This window comes from Leucoraja erinacea, chromosome 5, assembly GCF_028641065.1.
Source record: "Leucoraja erinacea ecotype New England chromosome 5, Leri_hhj_1, whole genome shotgun sequence".
NCBI classification, from domain to species: Eukaryota; Metazoa; Chordata; class Chondrichthyes; order Rajiformes; family Rajidae; genus Leucoraja; species Leucoraja erinaceus.
This window is the reverse complement of record NC_073381.1, coordinates 90,731,151-90,748,256: the sequence shown is the minus strand read 5'-3', so window position 1 is coordinate 90,748,256 and position 17,106 is coordinate 90,731,151. Positions and strand designations below refer to the sequence as shown.

Here is a 17,106-nt window from a genome sequence, read left to right as displayed (position 1 = left end):
CAGTGCCTTCAGTCACGACAGCTTCCAAGAGGGTGAACCTGCTTTCAAGAGGCACATTCCCCAGGGTCTCCTGTACTCCAAGCTTCCTTCCCTTCCTTATCATCACCTGCCTTCTTTCTTTGGGTATCTTCAGTGTAACGATCTCGCTGTAGGTCCTGTCTGGGAAACGCTCGTTTTCCCAGGTGATCCTGATGTCCTCTATTTGCCTCTCCAATTCCCCAACACGGTCCTTCAGGAGTTGTACTTGGACACACTTTCCACAGTTGTAGCAGCCAGAGGCACCAACAGTGTCCCTGTCCTCCCACATCCTGCAAGCATCACACTGAATCGGCTTGCCTGTTATTTCCTCACTGCGTCTCACCCTCTATAACTTTTGCCAAAGTCTGCTCACTGCTGAATAAACACTGATTAACTCCCCAAGAGATTACTTTCTCAGCCAATCCTCGCACTCACTACTTCACCTGCCGCTCCTCAGCCGACCTTGAAGGTGTGAAATGCAATGGGGGTCAGTCAGACCTTTGGGGTTGGGGTTGGGGTTTGGGGCTGAGTTTGGGGTGGGGGTTGGGGGTGGGGATGGGGGTGGTGGGGGATGGTGCTGGGGTTGGGGGTGGGGTGGGGCTGGTGCTGGTTGGGGGGTGGGTGGTGGGGGCTGGGGCTGGTGGGGGGGGGGTGGGGGGGATCGAGCTTCAGCCTGTGAGTGAGGGAGGTGACATTTCATTTCACTGCACATCTCGTATGTGTATGTGACAAATAAACTTGACTTGACAGAAGGTCCTGGACAAAGATTAAGGATAAGGGGGAAATCCTTTAAAACCGAGATGAGAAGAACTTTTTTCACGCAGAGAGTGGTGAATCTCTGGAACTCTCTGCCACAGAGGGTAGTTGAGGCCAGTTCATTGGCTATATTTAAGAGGGAGTTAGATGTGGCCCTTGTGGCTAAAGGGATCAGGGGGTATGGAGAGAAGGCAGGTACGGGATACTGAGTTGGATGATCAGCCATGATCATATTGAATGGCGGTGCAGGCTCGAAGGGCCGAATGGCCTACTCCTGCACCTAATTTCTATGTTTCTATGTTTCTAAGATCCTAGAGGAGTGATCGATGCGCTCGGTGGTCGATGGAGGAGCGCTGGATGACTCCGCTGGATGACTGCCTGGTCGATGCGCTCGGTGTTGGATGAAGCGATGCTGGAGGAGCGGGGGGAGGGGGCGGCGTTGCCGAGGGAGCGGGAAGATGGCGGTGGAGCTGGGCAGCGGCAGCGGCAGCGGACACGGACACGGACACGGACACGGACACGGACACACCGACTGGTGTCTGGAGAGACTGGGCGGAGACCCGCCGGGACAGCGGCTGCAACTGCTGCCGGGGAACGAGGTACTGGAGCCGGGGAGGGAGGGAGGGAATGTTGTCCCCGTCACCACCGGGCTCTCCTCGCTCGGTCCCCACTGTTTAATACAACCAAAGATTTCTGCTCTATAATCTTTGGTTATAGCAGTGAAAGGCTTGGATCGAGAGGATGTTCCCACCAGTGGGAGTGTCCAGAGTTTATGGGGATAGGATGGAGAGATAGAACAGCCACGATGGGCCGAATGGCAGAGTAGACTTGATGGGCTGAATGGCCTAATTCTGCTCCTATTACTTATGATGCCGTGCACTGGTGTTATCCAGCAACCCGACCTGTCAATCCACCAACCTGACCCCTCGATGGATGCGATCCATCAGTCAGCCAATCCATTAAATTAATCACCCACCGCACACCAAGCCGATCGCTCCCTCAATCACTCCTTGGCTCCTTCCATCAACGCGACTCGTCCCAACAAGTCAACTGGGCTAAGGCATCAGGTCAACCCGATTCATCGAATCTCGCTTCCTCCCTTCCAACCCCGTCCATCAATCTGACCCACTAATAGACGCAGCTCATCCATCAAACCATCTTTAGTCAGAGGGTGGTGAATCTGTGGAACTCGTTGCCACGGAGGGCTGTGGAGGCCAAGTCAGTGGATGTATTCAAGACAGAGATAGACGTATTCTTGATTAGAATGGGTGACAAGGGTTATGGGGAGAAGGCAGGAAAATGGGGATTAGGAGGCAGAGATCAGCCATGATTGAATGGCGGAGTGGACTTGATGGGCTGAATGGCCTAATTCTGCTCCTATCACTTATGACTTTATGATCAACTTCATTGCATCGTGGCCTGGTTCGGCAACTTGAACGTCCAGGAGCGAAAAAGACTACAAAAGGTTGTGACCCCTGCCCAGTCCATCACCGGCTTTGACCTCCCCACCATCCATGGGATCTATCATAGTCGTTGCCTCAAAAGGGCAGCCAAAATGATCAAGGACCCACACTCATCTCACCACTGCCATCAGGATGAAGGTACAGGAGCCTGAAGACGGTAACGTTCAGGTTCAGGAACAGCATCTTCCCCACAGCCATCAGGTTGTATTAAATACAATGAATAAGGTCTGAGCTCTGAACTGCAAAAGACTATATTATTATTTGTTATTTGCACTATATTTGGTATTTATTGAACTTTTTCTTTTTTCCCCCCCTGTTATATGCAATGTTTAAATATTCATATATTCTGTTATGCTGCAGTAAGTAAGAATTTCATTGTCCCGTCCGGGACATATGACAATAAAACACTCTTGACTCTTAACTCGATTCATCAACCTCACCTGACTCGTCGATCAAATCAGCCTGTCAATCCAACAAGTCAACATGGCATCCATCAAATCTCCCTCCTTCCCCTCCCTTGCCTTCTTCCATCAGCCATCCATCCATAGTCCTCCAACCCCTGTTGGTCCATCAGTCAGCCAATACGTCAAATTAATTCAGCAAATCACCCACCGCAAACTAATCCAATCAAAACCAACCCACAGTCTGTCATACCGCTCCCCCCCTCCCCCCCCCCACAGTCTGTCACACTCTGCACACCCCACTCTGCCGCCCCCCCTCCCCCACACACACAGTCTCTCACACCGGGTGTGTTCTGTGACGGACTGTGGGTGATTGCTGGAACGGTGGGTGCTGGGACTGTGGGTGCTGGGACTGTGGGTGCTGGGACTGAAACTGCTGGGATAGTGGGGTGCTCGGGTGAGCTCTGTGACGGACTGCCTCCTCTGTAGGTAACGCTGGGCCGGGGCTTGGGGGTGACCCACCAGCTCGTGGCCAAGGACAGTCCCCTGATGATCTCGCGCAACCATTGCTGCTTCCGTCTGACCGCCGTCGGAACCTGCACCGTCACCGACAACCAGGTGGGTGCCTGCCCGTCCGCGGAAATCTGCCACACAGCCCCATCACCACCCGCCTGTCTCCCCAGTCCTTCCCATCATTTCCCCATCCATCCATGCCCATCCCCCTCCCCTCACACGTCCCCCTGCTTTGTCCTGGCTCATCTCCCCCCCCCCCCCCCCCACCCGTCAGATGGAGCTGTGACAGAGGGAGGGGGAGTGTGGGAGGGATGTGGTGTGGTGGGGAGGCAGGGGCTGGGTGGCAGTACTCAGCGGCCTCAGTGTCGGGGGTCCAGGCCTGGAGGTGCCAGGCTGGATGAGTCCCTGCCTGTCCCCCGTCCCCCCCACAGTCACTGCCCGACATGCTGGGTTGCAGCACCTGCCGTCTCCCCTGCCCCTGTAATCCCCATGCTGGTCCACACCCTGGGCCCATTTTCCCTTCATCCTGCTCCCCCTCCTCACACTGTCCGCCCCCTGCACTTGCCCGTTCTGGCTTCCACAGGGGTCCGTCGCCCTGTCTCTCTTGTTTCATCTCTCCCACGTGGCAGATCTCTCTGCCCAGTACCTGTACCTTGGTCACTCCCCACCTGCGCCGGCCCCCACCCTGGCTCACTCCCCCCCCCCAGTACAGATGGGATCCAGGGAGAGCTAGCTGACTGGATAAAGAATTGGCTTCATGGAAGGAAGCAGAGGGTAATGGTGGAAGGCTGTTTTTCGGACTGGAGGTCTGTGACTAGTGGTGTTGGGAGCAACGGTCCTACAGCGGAGCAAGATCGACCACTCCTGCTAAATGCAATGGGCTGACGTGTAGTACGCAACCATATAAAACCATATAACCATATAACAATTACAGCACGGAAACAGGCCACCTCGACCCTTCTAGTCCGTGCCGAACACATAATCTCCCCTAGTCCCATATACCTGCGCTCAGACCATAACCCTCCATTCCCTTCCCGTCCATATAACTATCCAATTTATTTTTAAATGATAAAAACAAACCTGCCTCCACCACCTTCACTGGAAGCTCATTCCACACAGCTACCACTCTCTGAGTAAAGAAGTTCCCCCTCATGTTACCCCTAAACTTCAGTCCCTTAATTCTCAAGTCATGTCCCCTTGTTTGAATCTTCCCTACTCTCAGTGGGAAAAGCTTTTCCACGTCAACTCTGTCTATCCCTCTCATCATTTTAAAAACCTCTATCAAGTCCCCCCTTAACCTTCTGCGCTCCAAAGAATAAAGCCCTAACTTGTTCAACCTTTCTCAGTAACTTAGTTGCTGAAACCCAGGCAACATTCTAGTAAATCTCCTCTGTACTCTCTCTATTTTGTTGACATCCTTCCTATAATTAGGCGACCAAAATTGTACACCATACTCCAGAATTGGCCTCACCAATGCCTTGTACAATTTTAACATTACATTCCAACTTCTATACTCAATGCTCTGATTTATAAAGGCCAGCACACCAAAAGCTTTCTTTACCACCCTATCTACATGAGATTCCACTTTCAGGGAACTGTGCACAGTTATTCACAGATCCCAGCAACGGAACTGAACATAAGGATATAAGGGGAGTGTGGGAGGGATGTATAAGAATATAAGGTAGCCAGAGATAGTGGGAGGGTAGAGGATTGGGAAGCATTTAAAGGTCAGCAAAAAATAACTAAGAGATTAATTAAGACGGGGAAAATAGACTATGAAAGGAATTTAGCGAACAACATAAAAACTAATAGTAAGAGTTTTTATAGCTATATAAAAAGAAAAAGGGTGGCTAAGGTGAACGTTGGTCCATTGGAGGGTGAGACTGGAGAGTTGTTGGTGGGGAACATGGAAATGGCAAAGGCATTAAACGATTATTTTGTATCAGTCTTCACCATAGAAGACACAAAAAATATTCCAACGCTGGATAAACAGGGGGCGGTAGGAATGGAGGAGCTAAATACTATTAAGATCACCAAGGAGGTGGTATTAGGTAAATTAATGAGACTGAAGGAGGATAAATCCCCTGGGCCTGATGGATTACATCCAAGGGTCTTGAGGGAGATAGCGGTGGGGATTGTGGATGCATTGGTGATAATTTTCCAAAACTCCCTGGAGGCAGGAACGGTCCCAGTGGATTGGAAAATGGCCAATGTAACACCTATATTTAAAAAAGGAAGTAAACAGACAAACAGACAAACAGGCGGGTAACTATAGACCGGTTAGTCTAACATCGGTGGTGGGTAAAATGTTAGAGACAATTATTAAAGAAAACACTAACGGGGCACTTGGATAAAACATGACTTCATCGGACAGAACCAGCATGGTTTTGTGAAGGGGAAGTCCTGTTTAAACGAATCTGCTCGAATTCTTTGAGGAAGTAACAACCCGGGTGGATAAAGGGGAACGGTGGATGTGGTATACTTGGACTTCCAAAAGGCTTTTGACAAGGTGCCACATAAGAGACTATTGCTAAAAATAAAAAATTATGGGATTGGGGGTAATATATTAGCATGGGTAGAGGATTGGCTAACAAATAGGAAGCAGAGAGTGGGGATAAATGGTTCATACTCGGGATGGCAACCGGTAACTAGCGGGGTTCCGCAAGGGTCGGTGCTGGGACCCCAGTTGTTCACAATTTATATAAACGATTTGGAGGAGGGAACCAAGTTTAAATATCAAAATTTGCGGACGATACAAAAATGGGAGGAAAAGTAGGGGATGAGGACGATAGGAAGAGTCTGCAAAAGGATATAGATAAGCTAGGTGAGTGGGCAACAACTTGGCAGATGAAATTTAATACTAATAAATGTGAAGTCATTCACTTTGGGAAAAAAAATGATAGGGCAAGTTATTTTCTAAATGAGGAGGAGTTGCGTTGTAATGCAACGCAAAGGGATCTAGGGGTATTAGTACATGAATCACTGAAAGTTAGTATGCAGGTGCAGCAAGCAATCAGGAAGGCCAATGGAGTTTTGGCTTTTATTGCTAGGGGGATTGAGTATAAAAACACGGAGGTCTTGCTGCAGCTGTACACAGTATTAGTGAGACCACATTTGGAATACTGTGTACAGTTCTGGGGTCCATACTTAAGAAAGGATGTACTAGCCCTGGAGGCAGTGCAGCGAAGGTTTACAAGATTAATTCCTGCAATGAGGGGATTGACATATGAGGAAAGGTTAAGTAGGCTGGAACTCTACTCTTTGGAGTTTAGAAGAATGAGAGGCGATCTCATTGAAACATATAAGATCGTGAGGGGCCTTGATCGGGTGGATGCACCGAGGATGTTCCCAATGATTGGGGAAACTAGAACTAGGGGACATAGTTGCAGAATAAGGGGGGGCTCTTTTAAAACTGAGATGAGGAAGAACTTCTTCACCCAGAGGGTGGTTAATTTATGGAATTCACTGCCCCAGGGAGCAGTGGAAGCAGAAACTTTAAATATATTTAAGACTAAAATAGATGGTTTTTTAGCTGCCAAGGGGATAAGGGGCTACGGGGAGAGGGCAGGGATATGGACCTAGGTATGGTTAGTATAGTAAGACCTGAGTGATCTCCTGGACAAGTGTCGATCGCCTGGATTGGGGTCGGAGAGGAATTTCCCGTTTTTTTTTCCCGAATTGGACCTGGGTTTTTATCCGGTTTTTTGCCTCCCCCAGGAGATCACGAGGTTCTTGGGGTGGAGAGGGGTGATAGCGGTATAAAGGGGAGGGTAGTGTCTTGTGTTCTGTGTCTTGTGTCTACTGTTTGTGGGTAAGTGTGTCTGTTTAGTGTTCAGCCATGAGCGAATGGCGGTGCAGGCTCGACGGACCTGGTGGTCTACTCTCGCACCTACTTTCTATGTTTCTATGTTTCTATGAACGTGGGCCTAGTTTTCATCCATGTCAGTAACCGGACCCGACCTGACCCGACCCAACTCGCAGTGTAATCAACGTTGCGGGGGAACAGTTTGTGTTAATAAATTAAAATTCTGAAAATGAGGAGAAGATTTTTACCAAATAACTTTTATTTTTACGAGGATGTTTCCGTAACCGGCTTCCTTCTCCGCACTATTATCCTATGGGATCTTTGGTGCGGAGACGGAAGCCGGTTCCGGAAATGGGGCCTTAAATTACCCATGAATCTGCCCATGACCGTACTACGTCTTTTTTGTAGAGTGGACTATCTTGCTTGCTATAGGATCTTTGGTTGGGATTGTCTGGTGTTTATAATCAACGATTTGGATGAGAACATACAAGGCGTGATGAATACGTTGGTGGGTGACACTAAAATTTGTGGTATTGTTGATGGTGAAAAATTACAGCAAGATCTTGATCAGCTGGGCATGTGGGCTAGGTTGGGGTTCATGGTGTTTAATGCAGATTAGAGTGAGGTGTTGTGTTTTGGGAAGTCAAACCAGGGCAGGAACTTCACAGTGAATTGTATGAGCTCTGGGGTATGTTGCAGTGCAGAGGGAGTGTACATAGTTCCCTGAAGGTGGTGTCACAGGTAGAAACTCGTAAGGGAAATAGATCGGGTGATTGCAGTCTTTTATCCAGTGTAGGGGAATCAAGAACCAAAGGACATTGTCTTAAGGTGAGTGGGGCAAGATTTGACCAGAATCTGCGGGGGATACAGCGTGGAAACAGGCCCTTCGGTCCACTGAGTCCATGCCGATCATCGATCATCGATCACCCGTACACCAGTTCTATGTTATCCCACTTTCGCATCTTGCACACCAGGGAGAATTTACAGAAGTCATTTAACCTACAAACCCGCACGTCTTTAGAGAAAGTCCACACAGCGGCATGGTGGTACAGCGGTAAAGTTGCTGCCTTATGCCCCTGTCCCACTTAGGCTATTTTTTAGGCGACTAGGCTGTTGCCACATGGTCGCCGGGGTGACGCCTGTATGGTCGTGAGTAGTCTTCTCAGTCGCCCAAACAGTCGTAGCGTTTTTCTGGTCGCCGCTGGAATTTGAAATGTTTGAAACGTTTCGTCGACAGTTGGCTTGACGCCAATGAGCGTAGCTTGTCTTCTCCTGACGTAGGTGTTGTCGTAGGTTGCCGCCAGGATGACGTAGGTTGTCGCCGGTGCGGACTTCGGTGAATTCCACTGGCGACTACTTTCGTCAACCGGCGACAGGTACTGGCGACTTAATTGTCTTACCTTGTCGTAGCTTGGTGGACATAAGCTCCGTAGGTGAGGTCGTAGGTGGACGTCCTAATGGGTCGCCGGTTGTTGGTCGCTTGCCGTAGCTGGACGTCGACTAGGTGGTAGGTTGTTGTACATATTGGCATAGTCCGGCAACCTGCTATGACTATGACAGTCGCCGAAAAAAATCGCCTAATTGGGACAGGCCCATTACAGCGCTTGCAGCGACGGAGACCTGGCTGTAGGGAGTTTGTACGTTCTCCCAGAGACCGCGTGGCTTTTCTCCGAGATCTTCAGATCTCCCACACCCCAGAGACGTACAGGTTTGCAGGTTGATTGTTTTGGTATAAGTGTAAATTGGCCCTGAGAGTGGGGGAGGGGGGGTCACAGTGAGTGAGGGGGTGTCACTGAGTGAGGGGGGGGGGGTCAGTGTGAGTGAGAGGGGGCAGTGTGAGTGAGTGAGTGAGGGGGGGGGGCAGTGTGAGTGGGGGGGTCAGTGTATTTGAGGGGGGGTCAGTGTGATTGGGGGGAGGGTCAGTGAGTGAGGAGGGGGCAGTGTGAGTGGGGGGGGGGGGGCAGTGTGATTGAGGGGGGCAGTGTGATTGAGGGGGGGGGGCAGTGTGAGTGAGTGAGGGGGGTCAGTGTGATTGAGGGGGGTCAGTGAGTGAGAGGGGGCAGTGTGAGTGAGTGAGGGGGTCAGTGTATTTGAGGGGGGGTCAGTGTGATTGGGGGGAGGGTCAGTGAGTGAGGAGGGGTCTGCGAGTGGTGGGGGGGCAGTGTGAGTGAGTGAGGGGGGGGGCAGTGTGATTGGGGAGGGTCAGTGAGTGAGATGGGGTCAGTGTGAGTGGGGGGGGGGGCAGTGTGATTGAGGGGGGGTCTCCCAGTGAGGGGGTCAGTGTTCACTGGGTCTCCTGTGATGATGATGTGTCCTTGCTGTACAGAGTGTGAACGGTGTGTGGGTGAACGGATGCCGCCTGGTGGCGCACCAGCCGCGGGCACTGTGTGAGGGTGACGTGGTACAGCTGGGGGTGCCCGTGGAGCAGCACAAGCAGGCCGAGTTTGAGTACCGTGTGGTGCGGAGGGCACCGGGCGCTGGGAGCACCGCCACGTCACCGCCACCGCCGCCAAGGGGCCGCGCCAAGCGCAAGCTGGAGAGCCGGGACACTGAGCTGGGAGCCACGCAGGACAACGCGGGCAGCAGCAGCAAGGTGCAGCGGCTCAGCGAGGATCAGCTACAGCCCCACACTGCACCGGGGCCACAGAGAGACACTGCACCGGGCCCTGAGTCAGAGAGAGACACACGGCAGGGTCTGGGGACACAGAGGGACACAGCACGGGGCCTTGAGTCAGACACAGACACACAGCGGGGCCCTGAGTCAGAGAGGGACACAGAGCGGGGCCTTGAGTCAGACAGAGACACTGCACCGGGCCCTGAGTCAGAGAGGGACACAGCGCCTGGCCCTGGAACAGTCCGAGACACAGCGCGGGCCCCCGAGTCAGAGAGAGACACAGCGCGGGGCCTTGAGTCAGACAGAGACACCGCACCTGGCCCTGAGTTAGAGAGGGACACCGCACCTGGCCCTGAGTTAGAGAGGGACACTGCACCGGGCCCTGAGTCAGAGAGGGACACAGAGCGGGGCCTTGAGTCAGAGAGAGACACAGAGCGGGGCCTTGAGTCAGACAGAGACACCGCACCGGGCCCTGAGAGGGACACCGCACCTGGCCCTGAGTTAGAGAGAGACACAGAGCGGGGCCCGGGAACAGAGAGAGACACAGCTCAGGGCCCGGGAACAGAGAGAGACACAGCTCAGGGCCCTGAGTCAGACAGAGACACAGAGCGGGATCCAGGGCCAGAGACAGACCTGGGATACAGAGACACAGCGCGAGGTCTGGGGACAGCGGGTGGCCAGGGACAGAGTAGCATGGGACAGAGTGAGCAGAGAGAGTTCCCGGGGGCTGAGAGGGACCCAGGGCACATAGACGCAGTGCGGGGCCCGGGGCCTGAGAGAGACCGGCAACACGGTGACCAGGATAAGAACCAGGGATTCGGAGACCGGAAGCTGGCACGTGGAGTCTGTGATGATAGTCGCCTGGCAGATGAACAGCAACCACAGGTACCGTGATCACCCTGCCACACAGATACATTCTCACACGCACACTCTCCAAATCTCACACACTCACTCATTCTCCAAATCACACTCACACTCTTGCTCACACAATCACACACTCTCGCTCGCACACTCGCTCACACTTGCTCAAACTCGCTCACACACTCTCGCTCACACACTCGCTCACTCACACACGCTCGCTCACACTTGCTCACTCACACACACTAGCACACAAACACTCACTTGCTCACACACTCGCTCACACTCTTGCTCATTCAAACACAACTCTCACACGTACACTCTCCACTCACTCGCACCCTCTCTCTCGGTGACACTATCTCGTTCACACTCTCTCACTGACACTCTCGCTCACTAACTCTCACCCCCTACCCTCAGCCCCTCTACCCATCCCCGTCACTAGGTGGTGGGGTTGTGGGTTGAGCTTGTAATCCGATAAGGATGTTGTGAGTGGGCTGCTCGGGGAGGGGAGGGGAGTGGAGGGGTGGGGGTGAGGATATGGAGCTACGTTCTCGTGGGGTGAGGGATGGCGAGCGGCCTGGACTCTACGCCGTGCCATGGCCCACGCTCGGTGCTAGTCCTCCCGCCCTGACCTGGAGCACGGTGGCAGGGCAGCCCGACCCCTGCCCCCGGCACGCACCCTGACCCTGTGCCCACTCCCCACACGCAGGTGAGCAGTGGGCACAGTGAGGGGCCTGGTTTTCCCCTCCACCTTTGACCGTGACCCCACCCAGGACACTGACCCTGACCCCTCACCTCGTGGACAGGGGGGGTGTGGGGTTAGTGACCGCTCTGAGCTGTGACTCCACCCCGGGCACTGACCTTGACCTTGACCCTGTGCCCTCTCCCCGCAGGCGGGGGGGTGTGGGGAGAGTGCGGAGACCCGGCTCAGTGAGCTGCTGGAGAACGAGCTGCAGTGTATCATCTGCTCCCAGCACTTCGTGCAGGTGAGGGGGGGGGGGGCGGACGCGGGGGGAGGGGGGGAGGATCGGAGGGGGGGGGGGGGGGCACGGGGGTGCGGGACGGATTAGGAGGGGGTGGAGGGCAACACACCCGGGAGGGGTGCAAGGACCCATGGGGAGAGGCCACGATGGGGCGGGAGGGGGGGCAACCAGGGTGGGGAGGGAGGATATGGAGCTACGTTCGCGTGGGGAGAGTGAGGGGTGGGGTTGCAGGGCCATGGTGGTGGGGGGAACAATCCCGTGCAGAGAGGGAGAGGGGAAGAGACCCATGGGTGAGAGAGGGTCTGTGGTGGGGAGAGGATGGGGCAGGGAGTGGGAGGGCCCTCTCCCCCTGCAGGGTCACCTCTCTCTGCGGTGACCCTGTGCCCTCTCCCCCTGCAGGCGGTGACCCTATGCCCTCTTCCCCTGCAGGCAGTGACCCTGTGCCCTCTCCCCCTGCAGGCGGTGACCCTGTGCCCTCTCCCCCTGCAGGCAGTGACCCTGTGCCCTCTCCCCCTGCAGGCGGTGACCCTGTGCCCTCTCCCCCTGCAGGCAGTGACCCTGTGCCCTCTACCCCTGCAGACAGTGACCCTGAGCCCTCTCCCCCTGCAGGCGGTGACCCTGTGACCATGTGCCCTCCCCCCTGCAGACAGTGACCCTGTGCCCTCTCCTGCAGGCAGTGACCCTGTGACCCTGTGCCCTCTCCCCCTGCAGACAGTGACCCTGTGCCCTCTCCTGCAGGCAGTGACCCTGTGCCCTCTCCCCCTGCAGACAGTGACCCTGTGCCCTCTCCCCCTGCAGGCGGTGACCCTGTGCCCTCTCCCCCTGCAGGCGGTGACCCCTGTGACCCTGTGCCCTCTCTCCCCCTGCAGACAGTGACCCTGTGCCCTCTCCTGCAGGCAGTGACCCTGTGCCCTCTCCCCCTGCAGACAGTGACCCTGTGCCCTCTACCCCTGCAGGCAGTGACCCTGTGACCCTATGCCCTCTCCCCCTGCAGACAGTGACCCTGTGCCCTCTCCCCTTGTAGGCGGTGACCCTGTGCCCTCTCCCCCTGCAGACAGTGACCCTGTGCCCTCTCCTGCAGGCTGTGACCCTGTGCCCTCTCCCCCTCCAGACAGTGACCCTGTGCCCTCTCCCCTTGTAGGCGGTGACCCTGTGCCCTCTCCCCCTCCAGCCAGTGACCCTATGACCCTATGCCCGCTACCCCTGCAGGCAGTGACCCTGTGCCCTCTCCCCCTGCAGGCGGTGACCCTGTGCCCTCTCCCCCTGCAGGCAGTGTCCCTATGCCCTCTGTGACCCTGTGCCCTCTCCCCCTGCAGACGGTGACCCTGTGCCCTCTCCCCCTGCAGGCGGTGACCCTAGGCTGCTCACACAGTTTCTGTGGGTCGTGTATCGGGGAGTGGTCTCGCCGTCGGCCCGAGTGCCCGATGTGCCGCCGGCCCATCCGCTGGCAGACCCGCTCGCATGTGCTGGACGACTGCGTGGAGCGGCTGCTGGCCCGGACCGGACCCCCACACCCACCACCACCTCCGGCCCTGACCCCGGCCCCCGACGGGTGCAGCACCGAGAGACACACACAGGTCAGTGACGGGGGTGGGGGGGATGGGTGGGCTGGGGGAAAGGGAGGGCTGGTTTGTGGGGTGGGGAGAAGTAGCTGGGGAAGGGAGGGGGGGGTGACGAGCTGTCAGGGCAGACAGATGGGCTGGGGGGGGGGGAGGGAGAGTATTGGAGCAAAGAGGTCCTTCTGCAGTTGTATAGAGCCCTAGTGAGACCACACCCGGAGTATTGTGTGCAGTTTTGGTCTCCCAATTTGAGGAAGGACATTCTTGCCATTGAGTGAGTGCAGCGTAGGTTTACAAGGTTAATTCCCGGGATGGCGGGACTGTCATATGCTGAGAGAATGGAGCGGCTGGGCTTGTATAATTTAGAAGGATGAGAGGGTATCTTATTGAACACATAAGATTATTAAGGGTTTGGACACGCTAGAGGCAGGAAACATGTTCCCGATGTTGGGGGAGTCCAGAACCAGGGGCCACAGTTTAAGAATAAGGAGTCAGCCATTTAGACCGGAGATGAGGAAACACTTTATCTCACAGAGAGTTGTGAGTCTGTGGAATTCTCTGCCTCATAGGACGGTGGAGGCCGCTTCTCTGGATACTTTCAAGAGAGAGCTAGATAGGGCTCTTAAAGATAGCGGAGTCAGGGGATATGGGGAGAAGGCAGGAACGGGGTACTGATTGTGGATGATCAGCCATGATCACATTGAATGGCGGTGCTGGCTCAAAGGATCGAATGGCCTACTCCTGCACCTATTGTCTATTGAGACAGACGGGCTGGGGGGGGGTGGGGGGGGGGGGGGGGGGGGGGAGAGATGGGCTGAGGAGCGTGGGAGACGGGCTGGGTGGGAGACAAAAGGCCAGGGGGGTAGAGATGGGCTGGGGGGGAAGGGAGATGGGCAGGTGCCGGGAAGAGCTGGACTGTGGAACAGCTCCTGGCTGGAGCCGGCCCCACAGGTCAGTGGCGGGGGTAGGGGGGGGAGGGGGCTGTGGGGATGGGGGATGGTCTGTGGAAGGGGGGCTGGACCGAACTGCAGAGATGTGTGCTGGGGGGAGTGTGGTGGGGGGGTATGTTTCAGTCAGGGGGTGGTGGTCTCTCTACTGACCTGTCCCTCTTGCCCCCCCCCAGCAGTGACGGTAGACGGTGGACGCAGATTTTCCGGGACCCCAGGGGGTCGGCCCCCCCCCTGCGCCAGCCAGCCAGCTGAGGAGGAGGTGGGGCGGGGGCCTCAGCCCTACCCCTGGTGGGGGCAGGGGCAACATGGACTGTGGGAGGTGGGGGAGAATGACAGTGGGAGAATGACAGTGAGAGTGGTCTGTCAAATAAAGGTTGTGAGGAGAGACCTGGTGTGCTGAGCAGGGGTTGGGCTGCGGATGAGTGGGGAGGGGGACGGGGGGGGGGGGGGGGGGGCGGCAACGGGACTGGAGGGGAGGGGATCGGGAGGAGGTATAGAGTGGGGGGTGAGGAAGACATATTGGGCGAATTGCTGTGTTTGATGGTAGCTCATCATATCGTACAGCGCAGAAACAGGCCCTTAACATCCATGCCAACCAAGATGCCCCATCAGCTAATTGGCTGCATTTGGCCCACATTCCTCTAAACCCGTCCTATTCATGAAAGTGTCCAAATGTCTTAAATGATAATATAGTACCTGCCTCAACTATCTCCTCTGGCAGCTTGTTCCATTTCCCCACCGTGTGAAAACATTAACTAGACACAAAATGCTGGAGTAACTCAGCGGGTGAGGCAGCATCTATGGAGAGAAGGGATTGGCGACGATTCGGGTCGAGACCCTTCTTCTCTTAGAAATGTCCTGACCCCTGAAACGTCACCTATCCATGTTCTCCAGAGATACTGTCAGTCCTGCTGAGTTACTCCTGCACCACGTGTCTTTATTTGTTAAACCAGCACCTGCAGTTCCTTGTGCCCCCTTGTTATTGGGTAAGTCTGCATCTGAGATGGGAGTTGTTTAAAGGCCTGCTGATCATAGTTCAAGGCCGGCAGGCTCCAAGTGTTAAGTGTCTAAGGAGGAGGGATACGGATGGCAAGGTGAGGTCATGTGACCAAGAAGGTGGTGCGTGTGGTTCATAAGGAAACGCATGTAAGGTGAAATCAGACACGACCTTTGAGGAATATAAAGCAAGCAGGAAAGAACACCAGCGGGAGATTAGAATGAGCCAAAAGGGGCCATGCGCAGAGCCAGATTAAAGAAAATCCCAAAGGTTTTTATACCTCTGTTAAAAACAAGAGTAACGAAGGGGGAGCCAGGCCCGTTGAAGAATAAAAGATGGAATTTGTGCTTGGAGTCAGGAGTGGTCGATGAGGTGTGAGTGAGTTATTTCTATCTGTTTTCACATGGAGGTGGACAGTGAGATCAGTGCGGAGAATACTAATGCGCAATGACCGGTTCACTTTACAGACGTTGGGGCAATCAGCATAAGAGCATTAAGGTGGATAAATCTCCAGGGCTTGGTGGGATCGATCACAGCTAATTAAGAGAAGCAGGAGAGGAGATTGCAGGGACCTTGATAAAGATCTTTGCATTTTCTCCAGTCACAGGCGAGGTCCCAGAGGGCTGGAGACCAGCCAATATTGTTCCTTTGTTTAAGAAGGGAAGTGGAAGGAATTACAGGCAGGAAAGCCTCACATCAGTGGAAGAGAAGCTATTGGAAAAGATTCTTAGGGATGGGGAAAGATGATTCACTCCCGTTTGGAAGAGAATGGGCGAATTAGGGACAGTCAGAATGGTTTTGTACGTGGGTCGTGACTTACCAACAAGATTGTTTCTTGATCAGGTGACGGATTTTTAGTTTAGATTAGTTCAGAGATACAGCATTGAAACAGGCCCTTCGGCCCACCGAGTCCACACCGACCAGTGATCCCCGCACATTAACACTGCCCTACACACACTAGGGGCAATTTTACACTTATACCAAGCCAATTAACCTGCAAACCTGTTCGCCTTTGGAGTGTTGGAGGAAACCGAAGATCTCGGAGGAAAAACACACACGGTCACAGGGAGAACGTACAAGCTCTGTACAGACAGCACCCGTAGTCGGGATCAAATCCTGGTCTCTGGCGCTGTAAGGAAGCAACTCTACCGCTGCGCCACCGTGCTGCCCTAATCTCTACATGGATTGTAGGAAGGCGTTAAATAAAGTCCCCCATGGTAGGCTGCTCCAGAAGATTAAATAGACTGTTGTTTGTTTTATATATAGGAATGACTAAACATAAACAGGTTTAGTAAGTTGGCAAACTACACCAAAATTGTAGGGGTCGCAGACTGTGAGGAACGCTGTCAAAGAATACAACGGGATATAGATCAGCTACAGAAATGGGCAGAGAAATGGCAGATGGAAATTTAATCCAAGCATGTGTGTGATGTTTCACTTTGGGAGGTCAAATGTAAGAGGAAAATGTACAAATAGTGGCATGACTCTTAACAGCACTGATGTACAGAGGGATCGAAGACCCCGCGTGGGGGCAATTGAAGCTCCCGTGTCGTTGCGATCGAAGCTCCCGTGTCGGTGCGATCTAAGCTCCTGCGGCTTGGAGTTCCCGGTCGGTCTCTGACCACAGATCGCGGGCTCCGTGGTGTTAAGTCCCGCAGGCTCCTACGGTGATGTTCTCAAAATCAGTCTCCAGCAAAGGCCGCCAACTCCTCGATGTTTGGCCGCAGTGCGGACAGTGATACGATACGGAAACAAATCGCACCTCCGTCGAGGTAAGAGATTAGAAAAAGATTCCCCCAACTCCCCCACACAAAACACGCTAAAGAACACTAAAAACGTACATTTAACACATATATAAACAAAAGAGGGACAGAGACTGTTGGCGAGGCAACCATTGCTAGCGCCCCCTTGTTATAACAGTGAAGACACGGCTCCAGGTTACAAACGTGCAGTATAGAAATACAGCATTTGCTATCAGACTTTGTTTTCTCTGGAATGTCGGAAGTTGTGAGAACTGATAGAAGTATCTAAAATGATCAGAGGCATAGACAAGGTAGACAGTCAAAACCTTTTTCTCCCAGGGTGCAAATGTCCACCATTAAAGGACACGGCTTTTAAGGTGAGAGGGGCAAAGTGCGGGGCAATTTTTTTTACACAGAGTGGTGGGTGCCTGGAACACACTGGCAATA

At 54.1% G+C, this 17,106-nt stretch overlaps 1 protein-coding gene across 2 annotated transcripts; it reads left to right on the top strand.

Moving 5' to 3' along the window:
* The first annotated feature begins 1,210 nt into the window (after window positions 1-1,210).
* On the top strand, window positions 1,211-14,290 carry rnf8 (ring finger protein 8, E3 ubiquitin protein ligase). 2 transcript variants are annotated; one of them, XM_055636215.1, is made up of 6 exons: window positions 1,211-1,373; window positions 3,128-3,256; window positions 9,283-10,455; window positions 11,322-11,414; window positions 12,758-12,988; window positions 14,097-14,290. In XM_055636215.1, the coding sequence occupies exons 1-6, from the start codon at window positions 1,233-1,235 to the stop codon at window positions 14,097-14,099; spliced, it is 1,770 nt and encodes a 589-aa protein (XP_055492190.1). In that variant the 5' UTR covers window positions 1,211-1,232; the 3' UTR covers window positions 14,100-14,290. The 2 variants fall into 2 exon arrangements, with proteins under 2 accessions (XP_055492190.1, XP_055492189.1); XM_055636214.1 differs by having other exon boundaries at window positions 14,094-14,290.
* Window positions 14,291-17,106: the final 2,816 nt, after the last annotated feature.